Source organism: Anolis sagrei, chromosome 3 (assembly GCF_037176765.1).
Source record: "Anolis sagrei isolate rAnoSag1 chromosome 3, rAnoSag1.mat, whole genome shotgun sequence".
Taxonomy (NCBI): domain Eukaryota; kingdom Metazoa; phylum Chordata; class Lepidosauria; order Squamata; family Dactyloidae; genus Anolis; species Anolis sagrei.
The window spans coordinates 263,618,157-263,637,231 of record NC_090023.1 but is presented as its reverse complement, the minus strand read 5'-3'; the positions used below and the strand labels follow the sequence as shown (position 1 = coordinate 263,637,231).

Below are 19,075 nucleotides of genomic sequence, written 5' to 3'. Positions count from 1 at the left end.
ATTGTATCCCCTCCTAAACTCCATCCCACCAGTGCCAATGTACCTATTAAACCATCAATCGTCATGGCTGATGCGAGTGGCCCAGGAGTGTTCTTTACTAAGGGCTATCTCCTGGAATATTGTGGACTGGGCAAATAAATGGGTCGGCAGCCTCTTTAGTAATTATATTTCTACCTTTGATGAGATCCTTCTGCAGGAAACTTGGGCCATAGATAACATTGCTCTAAATGGCTTTGTCACTTATTCCCTGAATGTCAGCCGGCTTAATTCAAAAGGCTGGGCTATGGGGGGCATTGCTATTCTAGTGTCCGCCTCATTGTTGGCCAACATTAACACCTTGGACAAATGAGTCACCTTCTCTGGAGGTTTTTAAGCAAAGACTTTGGGCCAAGTTACATGTATTTCTTGCATTTCTTTACTTAGGGTGGCCAGGCTAAGAGAGAGTGCCCAAGATCATTCGAGGAATTTAATTTAAGCTCCAGTCCAGTGCCTTAATTACAAATGATCTGCATTTCCTTCAGAAGAACCATCTCTTTAATCCATAGGGACTGCCGATTTAGCACTCTATTTTCAAAGCAAAAGGCAAAAGAGGATACCCATATTCGTATATGTTGTTATGGCCATCTATATCTAATTTCCCATCCTAATCATTACTCATGTAGAATGTGATCTGGACCACCCAAGTTCTCTCACTTTATTAAATTAATTTATTACATTTTTTTACTTCTAAAGTTTTTTTATCATATCAGTGTGGCAGCAGCTAATAGAAAAATAATTATAATTTAATGAAATTAATGAAGTCTTACCTTAAAAAGGGATCCTTAATAATATGAAGAAGGAATTCTGGTGATTCTCTGGTGAAAGGGAAAATGACAGATGGTGTGGAGGACATGAAGGCAAGAGACAATCTTATGTCAATATTTGAGCAAGCCGAGCTGGGCTATTTGTGGAAGGTTACAAGAATGGGTGCCAGGAACAAATTTGATAATTATTAATCTCTAAAGAGGAGTAAACATCTGAAGATATGGTATAACAGCGCCACCTTCTGTCTGGTTGAAGTAAATAGCAGACAAAAATATAATATACCTTTTTAAATGGATCAATTGAAAGGAACTAATGTATTGGGAAGGTAATTAAGGAAGATTAATAAGGAAATGCTTGCTTTTAAGATACAGAGATGAAGATGTGTGGAATCATATAATATGATGTGTGAAGAAATATATGAAGTTATGATTCATTTTAAAGACTCTATGTAAATCGTCTGGGAGCGAGGTCAGATGATGTAAGGGGAAAGTTGTGGAAAACATAATATTGTGCCAATAAGTGTTCTTGCCAACATATGTTCTTGGCCATGATTCGAGGACAAACTGATTAGATTGTGTAAATGTCAAATGATTGTACGCATGTGCGAAATGGATAATTTTGCCTATAAATACTGGGTGTTTTGGGATTAGAGCTTTGTACCTCAACAGCCAGATTGAAGCTGAGGTGCCCTTACCCGGGTAAGCATTAAATTCTGTGAACTTGCAAAGCTGTCTCTGTCTCTTCCTTCTTCTTCTTCCTCCTGGAATTTTGGGGACCCCCGTTCCCCGCTACATCAGAAGCAACCTGAGAAACTTCAAGTCACTTCTGGTGTGAGAGAATCGACCATCTTCAACGCATTGTCCAGGATATGCTCGAATGTGTTACCATCATATGGGATGCTTCTCTCATTTCCCCTCATGGGAAGCTGGGGCTGACAGATGGGAGCTCACTCCATCTCGTGGATTTGAACCACCGTTCCTTCAGGTCAGCAGTTCAGCTGGCACAAGGGTTTAAACCCATTGAGTTCATCTGCAATCAAAGAGCACTCCAAACCCAACCAATGATAGACCTGGACCTGACTCGGCACACAGAACCCCCATGACCAACTGAAAGCATTGGATGGATTTAATGCCAATGACCCTTCATAGTGGGAGTTGTAATTCATCCTGCAGCTGGAGAGCATACTGAACCCCACCGATGATGCATCTAGAGCAAATTTGACCAACATGATAAACTTTACGTATTGATAAGAGTTTCAGGGGGTTAACCAGGCATGATGGGAGTTGTAGTACACCCACAACCTTATGCATTTTGCAAAATGAAAAAAAAAGTCTTCTTCTAATAACCCGGGCAACGCCAGGTACCCAAGCTAGTGTGTATATAAAAATACACACACATATAGAACTATAAATTAACCTAAGAATAAACTCAGTCAAAATTAAAACCAGCTACTAAATCCTTGACCTAAAACTCCACAAACAGTAACCAACTAGAATGCTAAAACACTAAGGAACTCAATGGCCAGGAGCCCTATGAATCCTGGTGGCCATCTAGAAGCAGTAATAGTGGCCCAGTCTGCCCCCTTTCTTCTAATTTGTTTGAGCAACACACAACATATCACAATTAAAGATGTTGCAAACTGAATTGTATTACTTTGGATTGTTGCCACGAGGGCAAAATGTCAAGGTGACCAGGTTAGAACATCATAATATGAATTGCCTGTTAATTTTTTCAATACCTGGAGACCCACATACATACATATGCATATTTTAATAATGATTTTTGTAGGAGAGATAAGAGGGGAGAGGGTGAGGACAGAATATCCAACCCTTCTCTCCCATAGTTGGTTGGAAATATTGAGAGTGGAAGAAGAGGGAGCAGAATGGTGGCGATCCAGGGGACTTTGAGTGCTCTGCTGGCGATTCTTCTGCTTCTATACTTGATGAAAAGATGGTGGTCACACCAACATTACCCTCCTGGGCCTCTTTCTCTTCCCCTCATTGGAGGCCTATGGCGAATAAGGTTTGGGATTGGATGGAATGAAAGAACAATTAACAAGGTACTTCTTTCTAAATATGCAAAAATAACTTATGGATTGGAATCACAGGGTTATGAAGATAACTATGTTTTTTCCTGCATTAACTGTGGGCTAGAAAAAAGTTTGATATGGAAAATTGTTACTAGTATGTTTGGTTGTAGCATGGTGATAGTATTAGTTTATCTCTTTTTTCCTACTTCTAAATACTATGCCATACATCTCTAGAATCTCCTAGATAGTAATGCTTTTGCATGTTGCAGGTGCAGTTCATTTCCCAGCTCTGCTTTATGCCCCAGGATCCCCTTGTGCAGTTGTTCTCAACCTTCCTAATGCTGTGACTCCTTAATACAGTTCCTCATATTATGGTTACCCCAAACCATAACGTTATTTTCGTTACTACTTCACAACTGTAATTTTGCTACTGTTATGAATTGTAATGTTAATATCTGATATGCAGGATGTATTTTCATTCACTGGACTAAACTTGGCACAAATACCCAATATGCCCAAATTTGAATACTGATGGAGTTGGGGGGGGGGGGTTGGTTTTGCCATTTGGGAGTTGTAGTTGCTGGGATTTATAGTTCACCTACAATCAAAGAGCGTTCTGAACTCCTAAAATGATGGAATTGAACCAAATTTGGCACACAGAACTCATATGACCAACAGAAAATACTGGAAGGGTTTGGTGGACATAGACCTTGAGTTTTGAAGGTGCAATTCACCTACATCCAGAGAGCACTGTGGACTCAAACAATGATGGATCTGAATCAAACCTGGCACGGATACTCAATATGTCCAAATGTGAACACTGATGGAGTTTGGGGAAAATACACCTTGACATTTGGGGATGTAGTTGCTGGGATTTATAGTTCACCTACAATCCAAGAGCATTCTAGACTCCACCAATGATAGAATTGGGCCAAACTTCACACACAGAACTCCCATGATCAACAGAAAATATGATTTCCTTTTGTGACCCCTCTGACACCCCCACGCGACCCCCCCAGGGGTGATGACCCCCAGGTTGGGAAACACTGCCCTAGTGATACAAATAGTGAATATGCAATGAACAGAATGCAGTGTTGAATGGGAATGTTTCTGTGCATTCAATTAGACTTGATGCATCCATTTCTTCCACATAAGCAGCTGTTGGTGCATAGCATGGGCCCAAGGTAATTAAAGTGGTGTCAAAATGCATTACTTCCACAGTGTAGGTGCACCCTGTTCTTGCCCACAGATCTGCTATGGATTGTCCTCCAAACCTTCAGAGCAATTTTCATGACTTGGGAGATATCTTCCTTCTTCCCAATTCTACAAATAGAAACTGTTTCATCTGCTGGATCGTTGTAGGTTTTTTCGGGCTATATGGCCATGTTCTAGAGGCATTCTCTCCTGATGTTTCACCTGCATCTATGGCAAGCATCCTCAGAGGTTGTGAGGTCATCTGCTTCTTAAAACAGTAATACAGAAATTAAAATATGTTCATTAATGGTGGGTTATGCCATCACTGCTCATCTAAGTGTCTCCACTTTTTAAAAGCAGAGAAAGCTTGCACTAGCATTATAACTTGTGGGTTTATTTTATATCTGTGCCAAGCAGGGTGCAGCACAGCCAATGCAATATGTGTTTGTAATAGAAAGCATATACATATTCAGAAAGTTATTGACTGAAATAGTTCATAACATTTCTCCTCCTTGCTGTAATCCAAATGGCAGCTGGCAAAACAGTATGGAAATGTTTACACTTTCTGGTTGGGAGATATGCCAATAGTACTACTGTCTGGATTCGAAACACTGAAGGAAGGATTGATCGATCACTCAGAAGAATTCATGGGACGGGGAACCAGTCCATATATGAAATTTATAGAAATAGAAAAAGGTAAGTTTCCTTGGGCCTTGCACTGTTAGGTAGCCCCTGTGCTTTTTGGGGTGGCATTGCTCCACTAACCGAAAAGAAAAGACTTGGAAAATAGTCCTACACAATGCACTGGGAACACAGGTATAGGCTATGTGAATGCCAGAATCCTTCTCTCTTTGAGTCATAGAACCATAGGGTTGGAAGAGACCACACAGGCCATCCAGTCCAACCACCTGCCATTCAGGAAAAGCACAATCAAAGCATTTCTGACAGATGGCCACCTAGCCTCTCTTTAAAAGCCTCCATAGAAGGAGCTTCCACCACACACTCAGAGCTTCTCCCTTACCGTCACTCGCCTTCTTCGCTGGAGCCACTTCTCCTGCCACTTCACTGCTCTTCAACACAGCTTGGTTCCTTGTGGATGCCTTGCTCTTCTTTTAGTGGAATCTTTAAACACCTTAGACAATCCCTCTAGTGCCAAGTAGCATTGATACATCGTTTAAAACAATGATTTTCCAAAGATTAACATAAACACTAAACCCTTGGTCCACATTTTTTCTCACTGGGAATGGGAATGAGTAGGAGACATATGGTGCAATCCTCAGGGCCTCTCATATTCAACTTGCAAATGCTACATGTAGTACCTCTCCTTTAGCAGAGCTGCTAAATGTCATCGCAACAATCTGGGGGCAGAATTCATTTTAAAAATGGAATCACTTCACATCTTTTGAATTCACTAATTGTGTTGCAATACTGGAGAGAGATAAGCGTTGGTGGGGAACTTTCTTCCTCTAACCACAGACTTTTGCCTTCAAGGTTGTGATTATGATAAGGCTAAAAGTTTCGACTTCTGAAAATTTTGAGATCGCAGAATTCTTGATAAAGGAGGCTCAATCGATATGTCATAGGTTTTGAAATCATGAGCAATATCTGGATGCATTGACACAGTGCATAATAAGCTTACTTATTTTATTTGGCTTGAATTTTGTGAGTAATAATTGCATATTGATTTTGGATGCCCATAGGTATTACGTTTTCAAATGGAGACTTCTGGAAGCAACAGAGGCGGTTTGCAGTGGTTACCATGAGGAAATTGGGGACAGGGAAAAAAATCATGGAGAGCCAAATAGAAGTGGAGGCCCAGAAGCTTGTAGAGATTTTTGCACGTGAAAAGGGTATGTAATACTATAATAATAATGATAACACTTTATTTATATTCTGCCCTATCTCCCCAAGGGGACTCAGAGTAGATCATAGTACACATACACGGCAAATATTCAGTGCCGTTTTGGATATACAGAACAGAAAGGAGGTATGTTGTGTCAACATCCAGCTTTTTTGTTCCTTTGGGGATTGTGTTTGAATGCAGCCATAGGGGGTGCTGTCACTCCATCCGCTATGACAAAGAGCCATCAGGACTTCCTCCTTCCTTTTTGGTTGCCGGGAATTTTCTAATCTTTTTTCTTTATGGTGTGTAAAATACCTCGAAACAAGAATGTATGTATGTGTATTTTATAAGACTCTCAAGAAAGTGATAGACATGTTTGGGAAGATTTTGGACCTAGATTTAGTAAGTCTGCTAATGTCTCGTTCCACAACTTTTTCAAATGATTTTATCATCATATTATCCGTGTTAGGGTAGAATTTGTTTCTGGGTTTGAACAAGGTTTCAGGCTTAGGATCTATCTTATTGCCAAAAAAGTTTTTTAATCTGATAGTTCTAAACAACTTAAATAATTCAACCCTGGTGTGGAAAGGACTATATCTGGGAGTGGGAACAAAACTTAGTCCCTTATTAATTAGATCTTCCTCTTGTGGTGAGAGAGGGTAATTAGAAAGATTTACCACTAGGGAGGAGCTTTTCTGTATGGACCCCTCTGAAAATGGTGAGTGGGTGGTTTTGATTTGATTCTATATGATCGTCGTGGCAGTATTGGACTAGTGGAAGTAGTAGAACTATCAGTAGATTTCCCTGGGTCTTCTTCAGTGGTGGAATAAGGGTCGAGGGAATCAGTTTCAAAGCCAACCCTCCATTTCACTGTGCCAAAGGATGTAGAATGGGTTTTCCAATTGTAGACCTTATTATTGTCATAATCAGCTCTGTCTCTATTAAACTTTTTAATTTTAAATTCCTTAATTTGTGAGTACAGGTCTTTACATCTCTTATCAATTTCTTGTAAATGAGACTGGTTAAGTTCTACTTTATTTATGTCCTCAGCTAGAGTAGTAAGTTTACCCTCCCTAGTGGTAAATCTTTCTAATTACCCTCATTGGGATATATTTCATTACAGACATATGAGTTCCTTCAGAATCCATACCCTAGAACACCAGTGTTTTATGTTCTTCCTAAGATTCATAAAAGTACTTTCCCTCCACCAGATAGACCTATCGTCTCAGGTACAGCATCTATTTTGGAACCTTTAGCTCAGTTCATTGACCATTTCTTGCAACCCTTTGTACCATTGAACTCATCATTTATCAAAGACACCAAACATTTTATCAATATAATAGAAGCTCTTACTATACCTGAGCAAGCCATACTCATGACCTTAGACATTGAAGCCCTATATACAAACATACCTCTAGACGAGGCCAGAACAGTGGTTAAAGATATACTAGACACACGCAAATCTCCAGTTCCTCCCACTCACTTCCTCATGGATCTATTAGATATTGTGCTAGAATACAACTATTTTAATTTTGACAAACAGTTTTATTTACAGACATTCGGAATCGCTATGGGCAGCCCACTCGCACCCGCTATAGCCAACTTATTCGTCGCAGACTTAGAAAGTAAATTCATTTTCAATACTACTAAGAATCCATTTTCTTCAGATATCCTTTATTTTGGAAGATATCTAGATGCTATATTTATAGTAGTGAGATCACAGCCAGTAGCGGACCTATTTTACAGCTGGATGAATACACTACATAAACACATGAAATTTACACATCACTGTAGCCCTACTAATATTAACTTTTTGGACATCATGGTTTTCAAAAATGGCCAGAAACTATTAGTTAAAAATTATAGCAAACCTACAGATAAGAATTCTATTTTACATTTTTCCAGCTTTCATCACTTTTCTCTTAAATCTAATTTACCATTTTCTCAGTTTTTAAGACTGAAACGTAATTCTAGCACACAAAAGGATTTTGAATCTACAGCAGGTATCCTGAAAAAACAACTCAGAGAGAGAGGATATCCTAATAAGATACTCAACACAGCCATGAGTAAGGCTAACTCCATCAACAGAGGGGAGTTACTACGGGAACGCCCTAGAAAACATAATAACCGCATAATATGGCCTTTGACACTGACACAATATTCATCTAAAATCACTAAGATTATTTCAAAACATTGGCATTTACTACAGGACATTCCTGGATGCAAAGACAAACCTATAATTGCACACAAAAGATCCAGAAATTTAAGGGACCTTATGATCCATTCTGAATATAATTCTCCTACTACATCCCACAAACTTACCACTAGGGGTCACACTAGCTGTGGACACTGTAACTGTTGTCAACAATCACTCAAGATTAAAATATACTCTCATCCAACACTTAACATTAAGATTACCTTGCAACATTTAACAACATGTTCCACTGATAATGTAATTTACCTATTAGAATGCTCCTGCAAGCTATTATATGTTGGAATGACCACTAGACCCCTTAAAACCAGGATAAATGAACATCGTTCACGCATAAGGAATGGGTCCACTGACTCTTCACTATATGTACATTTCAATGAAAAAGCTCATACACACCATAGCTTTAAATTTTGCGCTTTAGAAAAAATATTACCCAGACCTAATGGAGATGTAAAAAAACTCCTTCTGCAAAGAGAATCTTTTTGGATCTTTAAATTACAAACACTGGTTCCACAAGGACTAAATGATAAAATTGAATACACTTGTTTCTTGTGAAATGTAGTTCTACTTAAGAGGTAGCCTAGGTATGACTCATTGCTTGTTATAGAACTCCTACCAGAACAGAGCCTGTACTACTGAAGAGAGTGTAAGTAGAGTAGCGTGTTTCTTTACTGTTATTATAGAATGTTTCACTTGAAATGTGATTTTGGGAGTTTCATGCATCTATTGTGTATGTTATTTTTACTCCTTTATTTAGTGCATTAAGTATAATGTGATAACAGACTACATCCTGAAGAAGATAATTTTTTGAAACAAGGAGAACATACCGGGAGACCTTGTAGCCAAAAGAAGAATTCTTTTGAGGATAAAGACAGAGACTGTTGAATTCCTTCACTGAAATCTGACTCCAGGAAAGGATGGACTTTATTATCTTTAGTCTACTGTTCATTTCTCTATGTTGACAAGATAATCTACATTTACTTATAATGTGCTGATAACATTACTGTTAAATGCTATAAAGTCTAGACAATTTACTCCATTAGAGAACGTATAATCCTGATTTATATTACTTTCTTGAGAGTCTTATAAAATACACATACATACATTCTTGTTTCTATGTTACTATAGATATTTGTGCATTGTTTGCTTTGTGTAAAATACCTCCCCTTGCTTGTTTTAGCAGTACCTAATTTCTCTACTTACAGCTCAAGCAGATCTTACCATTGCTGGTGATTTGCCAGCTGTGCTAAAGCCTGACCCAGATATTATGTTGGTATGTCTCTCAGATTGCATAAATCCTTGTGTGGTCTGTACTTGCCATTGGTGTAGTGTTTGTCATATCTTTGTTGATGTCACAAACATAAGTTCTCTTTCTCCAAAAGGAAATCCAAATCTGAGTATTATGAAGTTGAACTGATATTAATGGAACTTCATTTACAGGGCAGCCATTTGATCCTGCATTGCCTATCATCAATTCAATCTCTAATGTGACATGCAACATGCTTTTTGGACACCGGTTCCCTCTTGAAGATGAAAACTTTAAGGAACTGGTTGATGCCATTGAATTTATCTCCAAATTTGGAGGATCCTTTGGTCATATTGTAAGTAAAACTTGGTAATTACATTCAATGAAATGGATCTTCAAAAGATTCCAAGTCCTTAACAACAATCATTAAACCCTTGCAATGGTGTTGAATTTGGTCAAGGGAGACCAGAACAAATCCTGTGTAAAGATGAATACTTTCTGCTGAGTTACATGATGTGTGTGTGTGTGGGGGGGGGGGGGAGGCAGAAATCCTATTGAGAAGTGACATCTTTCTAAGTGGATGAATGCTTGACCCAGCATCCCAGACCCAAGTTTGAGCCTGCTTTGTGAATCAGTTAGAAGGGTCCTCTTGGCTGGATTTCGCTACTTGTATCTCAACTTGCTCTTGCCTTGTGCATGCAGAGATGGGTTCCCCTTGGTCCCTCCCCATGTTTCCCATATATACACAGTGTTTCTACACAGTGGCACCATCACTCTGGAATACTCTGCCACCTGAAGTCCGTGCCTTGCGAGACTTATCAGCTTTCCATAGGGCATGTAAGACATTTGTTTCGACAGACCTTTGATCTTTGATGTTGCTGTTTTTAAATTGTTTTAAATTGTTTTAAAATTGTGTTAGATTTTAGCCTGTTCTCGTAAGCCGCTCCGAGCCCCAGGGGAGTGGTGGCATAAAAGATTGAATAATAAATAAATAAATAAATAAATATTACTTCAGTGTCTCAGCACTCTGAATTCAGTTAACCATATCTGTAGTTATCGTCGTCGTCATCATCATCATTGGTGATTCCTTGTGTCTGAGTATGATGGCCTTCCAAGTGTTGTGTCTTGGCGGTGGGTCTGTAGGTGACTGTAGAGATCTATTCTTGACCTGCATGCTCTTCCACAGTGAGGACATCAGTGTCCAGGTGGAGGGCAGTCCCAGTCAGGATTGGCTTGGCGTGCCTTCCTCTTGACACATTTCTCCGTTTCTCCCTCCATTCATGCCTCTTTAAATTCCACAGCATTGTCAATAATAGCTGACCTCCAGTTAGACACTCAAGAGTCTGGACTTCTAAGTTCTCAGTGTCTATGCCACAGTTTTTAAGATTGGCTTTGACCCATCTTTAAATCAATTTTTCTGTCCACCAACATTTTGTTTTCCAACTTGAGCTGAGAGTATAGTAACTGCTTTAGGAGACGGTCATCAGGCATTCGGACAACATGGCTTGTCCAGCGAAGATGATAGTGGAGGATCATGGCTTCAATGGTGGTGGTCTTTGCTTCTTCCAGTATGCTGACATTTGTTTGCCTGTCTTCCCAAGAGATTTTCAGGATTTCTTGGAGGCAATGCTGATGGAATTATTCCAGAAGTTGAGTGTGACTACTGTAGATGGTCCACGTTTTGCAGGCGTATAACAGGGTTGGGAGGACAATAGCTTTACCTCATATAAACAAGCACCTTAGTATCCCTATGAATGTCCAGATCCTCAAATGCTCTCTGCTTCATTCAGAAAAATACTGCACTCGCAGAGCTCAGACTGTGTTGTAGTAACTGTAGTAAACTGAGGACAAAGTAGTAGTGGGAGGGGAAAACTGGAACATTTGAAAAGTAATTAAGAAAGTGGGTGCACACAGAATTAATTAGGAGCATCCCTTCTAATTAATTGAGAATTTACTATGAGTTATGTAGCAAGAGCAAGAAAATTAAGCAGAAAGGGAACATTTCCTCCAAGAAATGTAGTGATGGCAAAGGGCTCATCTAAACCAACCAGCTAGCTTTAAACTGTGGTGACTGAACTATGCAAATTGCAAAAGCACGCTGCAGTGATTTTAAGGAGTTTAAACTGTCTTAAATTAAATTGGGGAAATGTCTGGAATAAACCCCTGAATGCATTGCAGTGCTGCCACAATATAAGGCACATCACGCAATGAAACCAACTCTGTGATGTGAACACCGAATGCACTGATGTATATTGGAGACAACAAAGCATGGCTAGGCATCAGTTGGCCAACTGAGCCCCTACAATAGGTTGTTGCAAACCTCCACTGCTAACTGTCACTTCTGTTTATGTTGCACATTCCCTAAGCAGGAAATTGCAAAAATAATATATTCTCCATGGCTGTCAAACTGTGAATATGTGAATACTGTGGATTCTAGAATTGGTTTGAGCCCACCTTCCATGGTTAATGTCATCAGCATCCTGGTCTCAACCCTGTTGAGAAAATGGCAATCCAGTCATCTGCACAATAAAACTAGTTTCTGCCAATCCAATTTGAAACCAATCAAAGTGGTCAGTGTAGAAAAGTCCAAAGCAACTTACATGTGTCAAACCTGTTTTGACTGATGGACTGTGTTGCCTCCTCCATATTAATAATAGGCCTTTGCTTTTCTCCATTGTAGTTGTTTGAATTGTCCCCATGGATCATGAAGCGTCTTCCAGGGCCTCACATGAAGGTACTAGAGAGCACAAAGGTTATGGCTTCAATAGCGAAAAAAGAAATACTTAAACATAAGGAGGAACTGTCGTCTCGTGAGCCACAGGATTTCATTGATTACTACCTTCTTCATATAGAGAAAGTAAGTATCAGATTTTAGGCCTGGGTAACAACGGAAAAAATTGTTTCTAAAATCGATTAGTTTTTGGGGGGGGTTTGCGTTTCGATTTTTAAAAGAATTCCGAAATTTTTCTTTTTAAAAGTTCGATATTTACGAAATTTCGTAAATGTAAAAAAAATTATGAAACAATAACGAAACAATTTCGAAACAATAACGAATCGATTCGTAAATGGCGGACGCGACCGCGCAATACGCTAAAAAACCTCCAAATGGGACAGGGGGAACTTCTGAAGCTTCCCTCTCCCTCTGTTGTTGACTGTTGGTGTGATATTATATTTTTTTTCACTAATTAAACAAACAACAACTATAAAACTTGCCCCAGACATGCGGAAATAATAACGAAACGACTTCAAAACGATAACGAAACGAATACATAACGAATCCGAAACAATTACGAAATGAATTTAAAAATTCGTTTCGTTTTTTAAGTTGCTCCAGAATGGTTCGTTATCGCTTCGTTATAAAAAAAATAACGAATTTTTAATGAATTACGAATTTACGAAACGAAACCGCCCAGCCCTATCAGATTTGTATCCAAGTACAGGCAGCCCCAGAGTTACAAACATCCATCTTACAAACAACTAATAATAATAAAAATAATAACACTTTATTTGTACCCCACTACCATCTCCCCAAGGGACTCGGTGTGGCTTACATGAGGCCGAGCACAAAGACAACAATACAAGCAATAACAACAAAACAAACAATTAAAATAAAACATAAGCAATAAAAATATACAACATTATCAATAAGACAACACATAATTAAAAACAGTGGGAAGGCCAAATGTAGAGTCAAAATTGGAAATAATGCTGGGGCTTGGATGAGAAGGTGATAGTGGTGTTTGTAGAAGGGCATACGAGCAGACCTAAAGTACTTTGGAGGACAAAGTGCTATGGGATCATTATTCAGGGAAGGCACACTGGAACAGCCACGTCTTCAAGCTCCTCCTGAAGACTGCCAGAGTTGGGGCCTGTCTGATGTCTCTAGGGAGTGAGTTCCAGAGTCGAGGGGCCACCACCAATCGCGCCTACGATCCTGGTGAGATCGAGAGCAGGGCCTCTGCGGATGATCGAAGGGATCGTGTGGGTTCGTATAAGGAGATGCGGTCACACAGGTAGGCAGGTCCCAAACCATTCAGGGCTTTGTAGGTAAGAACCTGCACCTTGAATTGGGTCCGGTAGATGAATGGCAGCAAGTGGAGCTCCTTGAACAGGAATGTAAGGAGCCCCAGTTAATAACGTGGCTGCCGCCCGTTGGATCATCTGAAATTTCCGGGCCATTTTCAAGGGCAGCCCCAGTCTAGAGGTGACTAAGGCGTGGACCACTTTGGCCAGATCCACCTTCCCAAGGTACGGTTGCAGTTGGCGCACGAGTCTTAATTGTGCAAAGGCCCTCCCGGCCACCACCGATGCCTGAGCCTCAAACGTAAGTGATGAGTCCAGGAAGACACCCAAACTGCGGACCTGTCACTTCAGGGGGAGTGCAACCCCATCCAGCACAGGTTACCACCCTATACCCCAGTCTAGTTTACGATCAACCAGGAAGACCTCTGTCTTGTTGGGATTAATCTTCAGCTCGTATGCAGGGGCGGCTCAACCCATTACGCAAAGTAAGCATTTGCAGTATAGTTTATTTTGCACAGGGACGCTCGAAGGCACTCTTGGGGGAAAATAGACCTTGACATATGCGAGTTGTAGTTACTGGGATGTATAGTTCACCTAGAATCAAATAGCATTCTGAACTCCACCAATGATGGAATTGAACCAAATATTGCACACAGAACTCCCACAACAAACAGAAAATATATATCAGTGATTGGTTGGGGGTGGGGGCGCCAAAATACTGTTTGCTTACCGTTGAAAATTACCTAGGGCCGCCTCTGCTCATATGACCTCATCAAATGCGACCTCATCCCACGTGGGTGGGGTGGTGGGGTGGTGGTGGTGGTGTCTTCTTATCATTTGTATTCATTTTAATGCTGGAGTACCATGATGCCCATCAGTCTGTGCTGCTTCCAATGGATTTCGTCTTTACAATAAATAGAAACATTAGACTTGTGAAGTTGGGGAAATATCAACTCCATTGCTCTCTCTGTGCATAGATATAACTAAAACTGGGTATTTTAAGGTGGGATGGGAACTATTGTTAAGTTCTCAATTTACTATGTAAACAGAAGGCCTCTGAATGTCACACTTGAAAGATGATTCACCCAAGCCCCCCCCCCCCTTCTTATTGAATGAGGCCCTTAAGGCTCATATATACATGCAGATTAAAGACAACATTGTGAAGTAGCTTTGTTATCAGTCATAAAATATGCTTCACCATTCACATTTTCAGGAACAGAAGAATGATCCTACCTCGACATTTGATGAAGATAGCCTGGTTCATTGTATTATTGACCTCTTCATTGCTGGAACACATTTATCTGAATTGTTTATGCAATGGGCAATCCTCCTTTTGACAAATCGTCCAGATATCCAAGGTAAAAAAGGTCTTTGTGCTCAGAAACAGGGGAAATTAGATCCATCTTCTCCTCTAATAATGCCTCCCACTAATGAGATTGAACATATGACCAGTGGCACAACAGGTGAAATTGCTGAGCTGCTGAACTTGCTGACTGGAAGGGTGGCAGTTCAAATCCGTGGGACGAGGTGAGTTCGCACTGTTAGTCCCAGCTTCTGTAAACCTAGCAGTTCGAAAACATGCAAATGTGAGTAGATCAATAGGTACCACCTTGGCAGGAAGATAAATGGCGCTCCATGCAGTCATGTTGGCCACATGATCTAAGAGATGTCTACAGACAATGCAGGCTCTTTGGCTTAGAAATGGAGATGAACACATGTCCCAAAGTCGGAGATGAAGAGGAAGCCTTTACCTTTATCTGTGTATCTGTGTGTTGTTGTTTCTAAACATTGAATGTTAGCCTTTGTGTCTGTATATGCTGAAATCCACCATGAGTACCCTCAGGGAGATAGAACAAAATACAATTTATTATTATTATTATTATTATTATTACTACTACTACTACTACTACTACTACTACTTCTAAAATGGAAAACACCTGTATAATTATATAGTCATTAAAAATAACTTATAACAAATTATTCCATATCTTTCATTGCGGTCAGTGACCAGGAAAAAATCCCACATTACAATCATCCATCCACATTAACGTCCGCGCACACATTCAAACACATATAACACTACTTAGCACCCCTTGATTTAGGCCCCATCTACACTGCCTTGTAATCCAGTTTCTGAATCCACATTATCTGCTTTACACTGGATTGTATGGCCATGTAGATTTATATAATTCAGTTCAAAACAGACTATCTGGGTTCAGGAACTGGATTATATGGCAGCCAAAGTCTTAAATGTCTATTTAAAATAGGATAGAAATGTTATGCTTGGATTGAGGGGAACCAGTTTAAGATTTCAATGGTATTTTGGAAGAAAAGCAGAACAAAAATGTAATCAATTGAATGTGATCTGTGACATTTCATTAGACATTTCAATTGGGTATAATACATCTTTATCAATTTGTTCATTTTCTCAAATAATCTGTAATATTCAAAATTCAGCTTTCATCCTTTTCTGTCTATTTCCTCAGATAAAATCATCAAGGAGATAGATGATGTTTTGGGTTCCTCTTCCATCTGCTATGAAGACCATAAGCAGCTGCCTTATACTAACGCTGTGTTTCATGAGATCATGCGTTACAGATATGTCGTGTTACTAATAGCAAGGCTAACTACTAAAGACGTGAATATAGGGAGCTTTTTCATCCCAAAGGTACAGATTACAGTTTGGACTGCACTTCTGTATCCCAAAAACAAGGAGGTTCACAAGTTGGCATTTAGGGAGATGTATATCCAGACAGGACAGAGCAAGCATGGTGTAGTATGTGAGTGTTGGAGTATGATGCCTGAGAGTAAAGTTTCAATCCCCATTTGGCCATGGAAACTCACTGGTGAGCTTGGACAGGAAACACTGCTCTGTCTCAGAAGAGGGCAAAGGCATAAATGCTCTAAATAAATCTTTAACTCCTTGGGGCCCCTTTTATACTGTCATATAAAATCCAGATGCTTTGAACTGGATTATATGGCAGTGTAGACTGACATAATCCAGATCAAAGGAGATAATATGGATTGTCTGCTTTGATTATCTGGATTATATGGCAGTGCAGAAGAGGCCTTTGTTCTATCAATGTGTTAGATCATCATCCAACAAATGGTTAAATGGTTCTATTTGAGTTAAGACTAACCAAGAAAAAATTCTGCCATATTTTGGATCTTTTTGGATGGTCTACAACTATTTGTCCACATATTGATTCATTAGGATAGCAAAAATATCAATTGTCTATTCCCATTGTACACTGCACAGCAGGAACATTGGCAATAAGGCATATGTTGGAAGAGTTAAGTAACACAACCATCGTATAATTAGGTGAGTGTAAATTTACATTGTGCAAGCCTCAGCAACTGCAAAATACATGGTTGGGCTATGATAAGCTATTAAATAGCCCATTCCAATTAAATATTTGTTTTCCCTTGTTTCTATCTTTCAGGAGACCCTTATTATACCCGATATATATGGTGTTCTTCATGATCCTCAGCACTGGGAGACTCCTGAAGAATTCAATCCTAATCATTTTTTGGACAAAGATGGAAATTTCGTTACTAGAAAGGAGTTCCTGATATTTGGAGCAGGTAAACATACTCTCTCAGCATCATAGGAAAGAGGCTTGGGCCTGAATCACTTTGAACGAAAATGATTTGTAATATTTGGTGGTCCATTTTGTATAACCTCCAAAAACAGAATGGGGAAGAGAAAACCGCTGACCAAAATGCATTAAGGGTACCCGATTGCAAAGACAATCCAAAAGGCTAAAAAACTCCACAGGAACAAGACTTCTTGAACAGGATTTCCATGGCTCATGAACTTGGTTTCCAAATGATGCCTTTATTGATTTGTTGTGTCAGGGCAACCAGTCAATAGTATTACATTTCTAACAGATCAAAGCAAACAAACAGACAAAATACAAAATTTGCGAGTTTGGTAGTTGATTAAATGTCCTTTGACCAGTAGCTGGCCACTTGGAGTGCTTGATCTAAATGATTCCTGATCTAACAGGTTTCCCCTTGAGGCAAACCTTATATCCCAAAACTCAGGAATTGGTTTCGCTTCCCTCCACATTTCCCCCTTATCAGACGAAGCCTTTCGGAGCGACATAAACACTGAGTTTGCTGTCGATCCTGGCTAATCTCCAACCGCCTATTCTTCAGCTCCCTATCTGGCTGCTCATTAAAATTCCCAGGTGTCAGATTGTTTTCTAAACCCAAATCGCGAGAGCTCACAGAGAGAGGGAGTGAACCATCATTGCTAGGCCCAGCAGGAATATTCTCATGAGAAACTGCCCATTGAACTGGGGCCTCTCTATCATTATCTGCCTGAAAAGCATTGATCAAACCATCTCCATCTTGCACCTCAGCCTTGGCACCATCATTTCCCTCATTATTTCCCACATCAGGATCCTGAAACACAAACACAGGCTGATTCCCAACACTCTCTTGCAGTTTGTCTTATTTTAAAAATGTTATGGTAAAAACTTAAAAGAATTGTAAAAGATCAGTAGATTGGTGAATAGTTTTGAAACTTGGAAGGCCTCCAGTTGTAAATGGAGGCTAAAATTGATGTAGGTGTCTTGCAGATGGGTTTTAAAATGACTGACGATTTAGCCTTCGAAGTTTCTATTGTAGTCAATGGACCGAATATTTGCCAAATCAAAACAGCGATGCCCCTACTGAGTAGAGTAACTTCCCAGTAAACAGAATGAGGGGTTAGCCTAGGCATGGGCAAACTTCAGCCCTCCAGGTGTTTTGGACTTCAACTCCCACAATTCCTAGGGTTGGGAAGACAATAGCTTTATAATCAAGTCAATCTTCCACTGTTAGTTCTCTGGTTTGATCTTTCACAACTTTATATTCTATTTTGGACAATAGATGCAAGCAGCACTTTAAAGGGAATGTGACTGGAATGACGATATGGCTGATGAGACTGTTTTACTGTTTTAATGATGGCTTATGTATTGTTAATTATGCTTTTATGTCTAATTGTGGTTTTAATTTTGTAATTTGTTATGTAATGGCTTCGGAATGGGGCCCATTGTAAGCTGTCCTGAGTCCCCCTTCGGGGTTGTGAAGGGTGGGATAGAAATGTGAGAAATAAATAAATAAATAAATAAATAAATAATAAATATTTTTACGGAAAGTGTTTACCAATGAAATAGTTGTAGGCTTGCTTCTGCATCGTTTACTCCTTCCTCTCTGTTTCTCACTATTCCCTTTCTGTTTGGCAGTAGTAATAAACATTGCTGTTTACTAGGGCTGGACGGTTTCGTTTCGTTAATTCGTAATTCGTTAAAAATTCGTTATTTTTTTTATAACGAAGCGATAACGAACCATTCTGGAGCAACTTAAAAATGAAACGAATTTTTAAATTCGTTTCGTAAATGCTTCGGATTCGTTATGTATTCGTTTCTTTATCGGTTTGAGGTCGTTTCGTTATTATTTCCGCATGTCTGGGGCAAGTTTTATAGTTGTTTTTTGTTTAATTAGTGAAACAAAATTATAATACCACACCAACAGTCAACAACAGAGGGAGAGGGAAGCTTCAGAAGTTCCCCCTGTCCCATTTGGAGGTTTTTTAGCGTATTGCGCGGTCGCGTCCGCCATTAACGAATCGATTCGTTATTGTTTCGTATTTGTTTTGTTAATGTTTCGTAATTTTTTTAACATTTACGAAATTTCGTAAATATCGAACTTTTTAAAAGAAAAATTTCGGAATTC

General features: G+C 39.6%; 1 protein-coding gene across 1 annotated transcript in view; it reads left to right on the top strand.

Moving 5' to 3' along the window:
* Nucleotides 1-4,605: 4,605 nt before the first annotated feature.
* The window catches only part of LOC137096594 (cytochrome P450 2H1-like), a 27,331-nt gene continuing 12,861 nt past the window's right edge, over nt 4,606-19,075 (top strand). The window contains exons 1-7 of the mRNA XM_067466279.1: nt 4,606-4,723; nt 5,728-5,877; nt 9,523-9,683; nt 12,009-12,185; nt 14,565-14,709; nt 15,838-16,019; nt 16,795-16,936. Coding sequence (XP_067322380.1) covers nt 4,606-4,723; nt 5,728-5,877; nt 9,523-9,683; nt 12,009-12,185; nt 14,565-14,709; nt 15,838-16,019; nt 16,795-16,936 — 1,075 coding nt within the window. The remainder of the gene's footprint in view (nt 4,724-5,727; nt 5,878-9,522; nt 9,684-12,008; nt 12,186-14,564; nt 14,710-15,837; nt 16,020-16,794; nt 16,937-19,075) is intronic.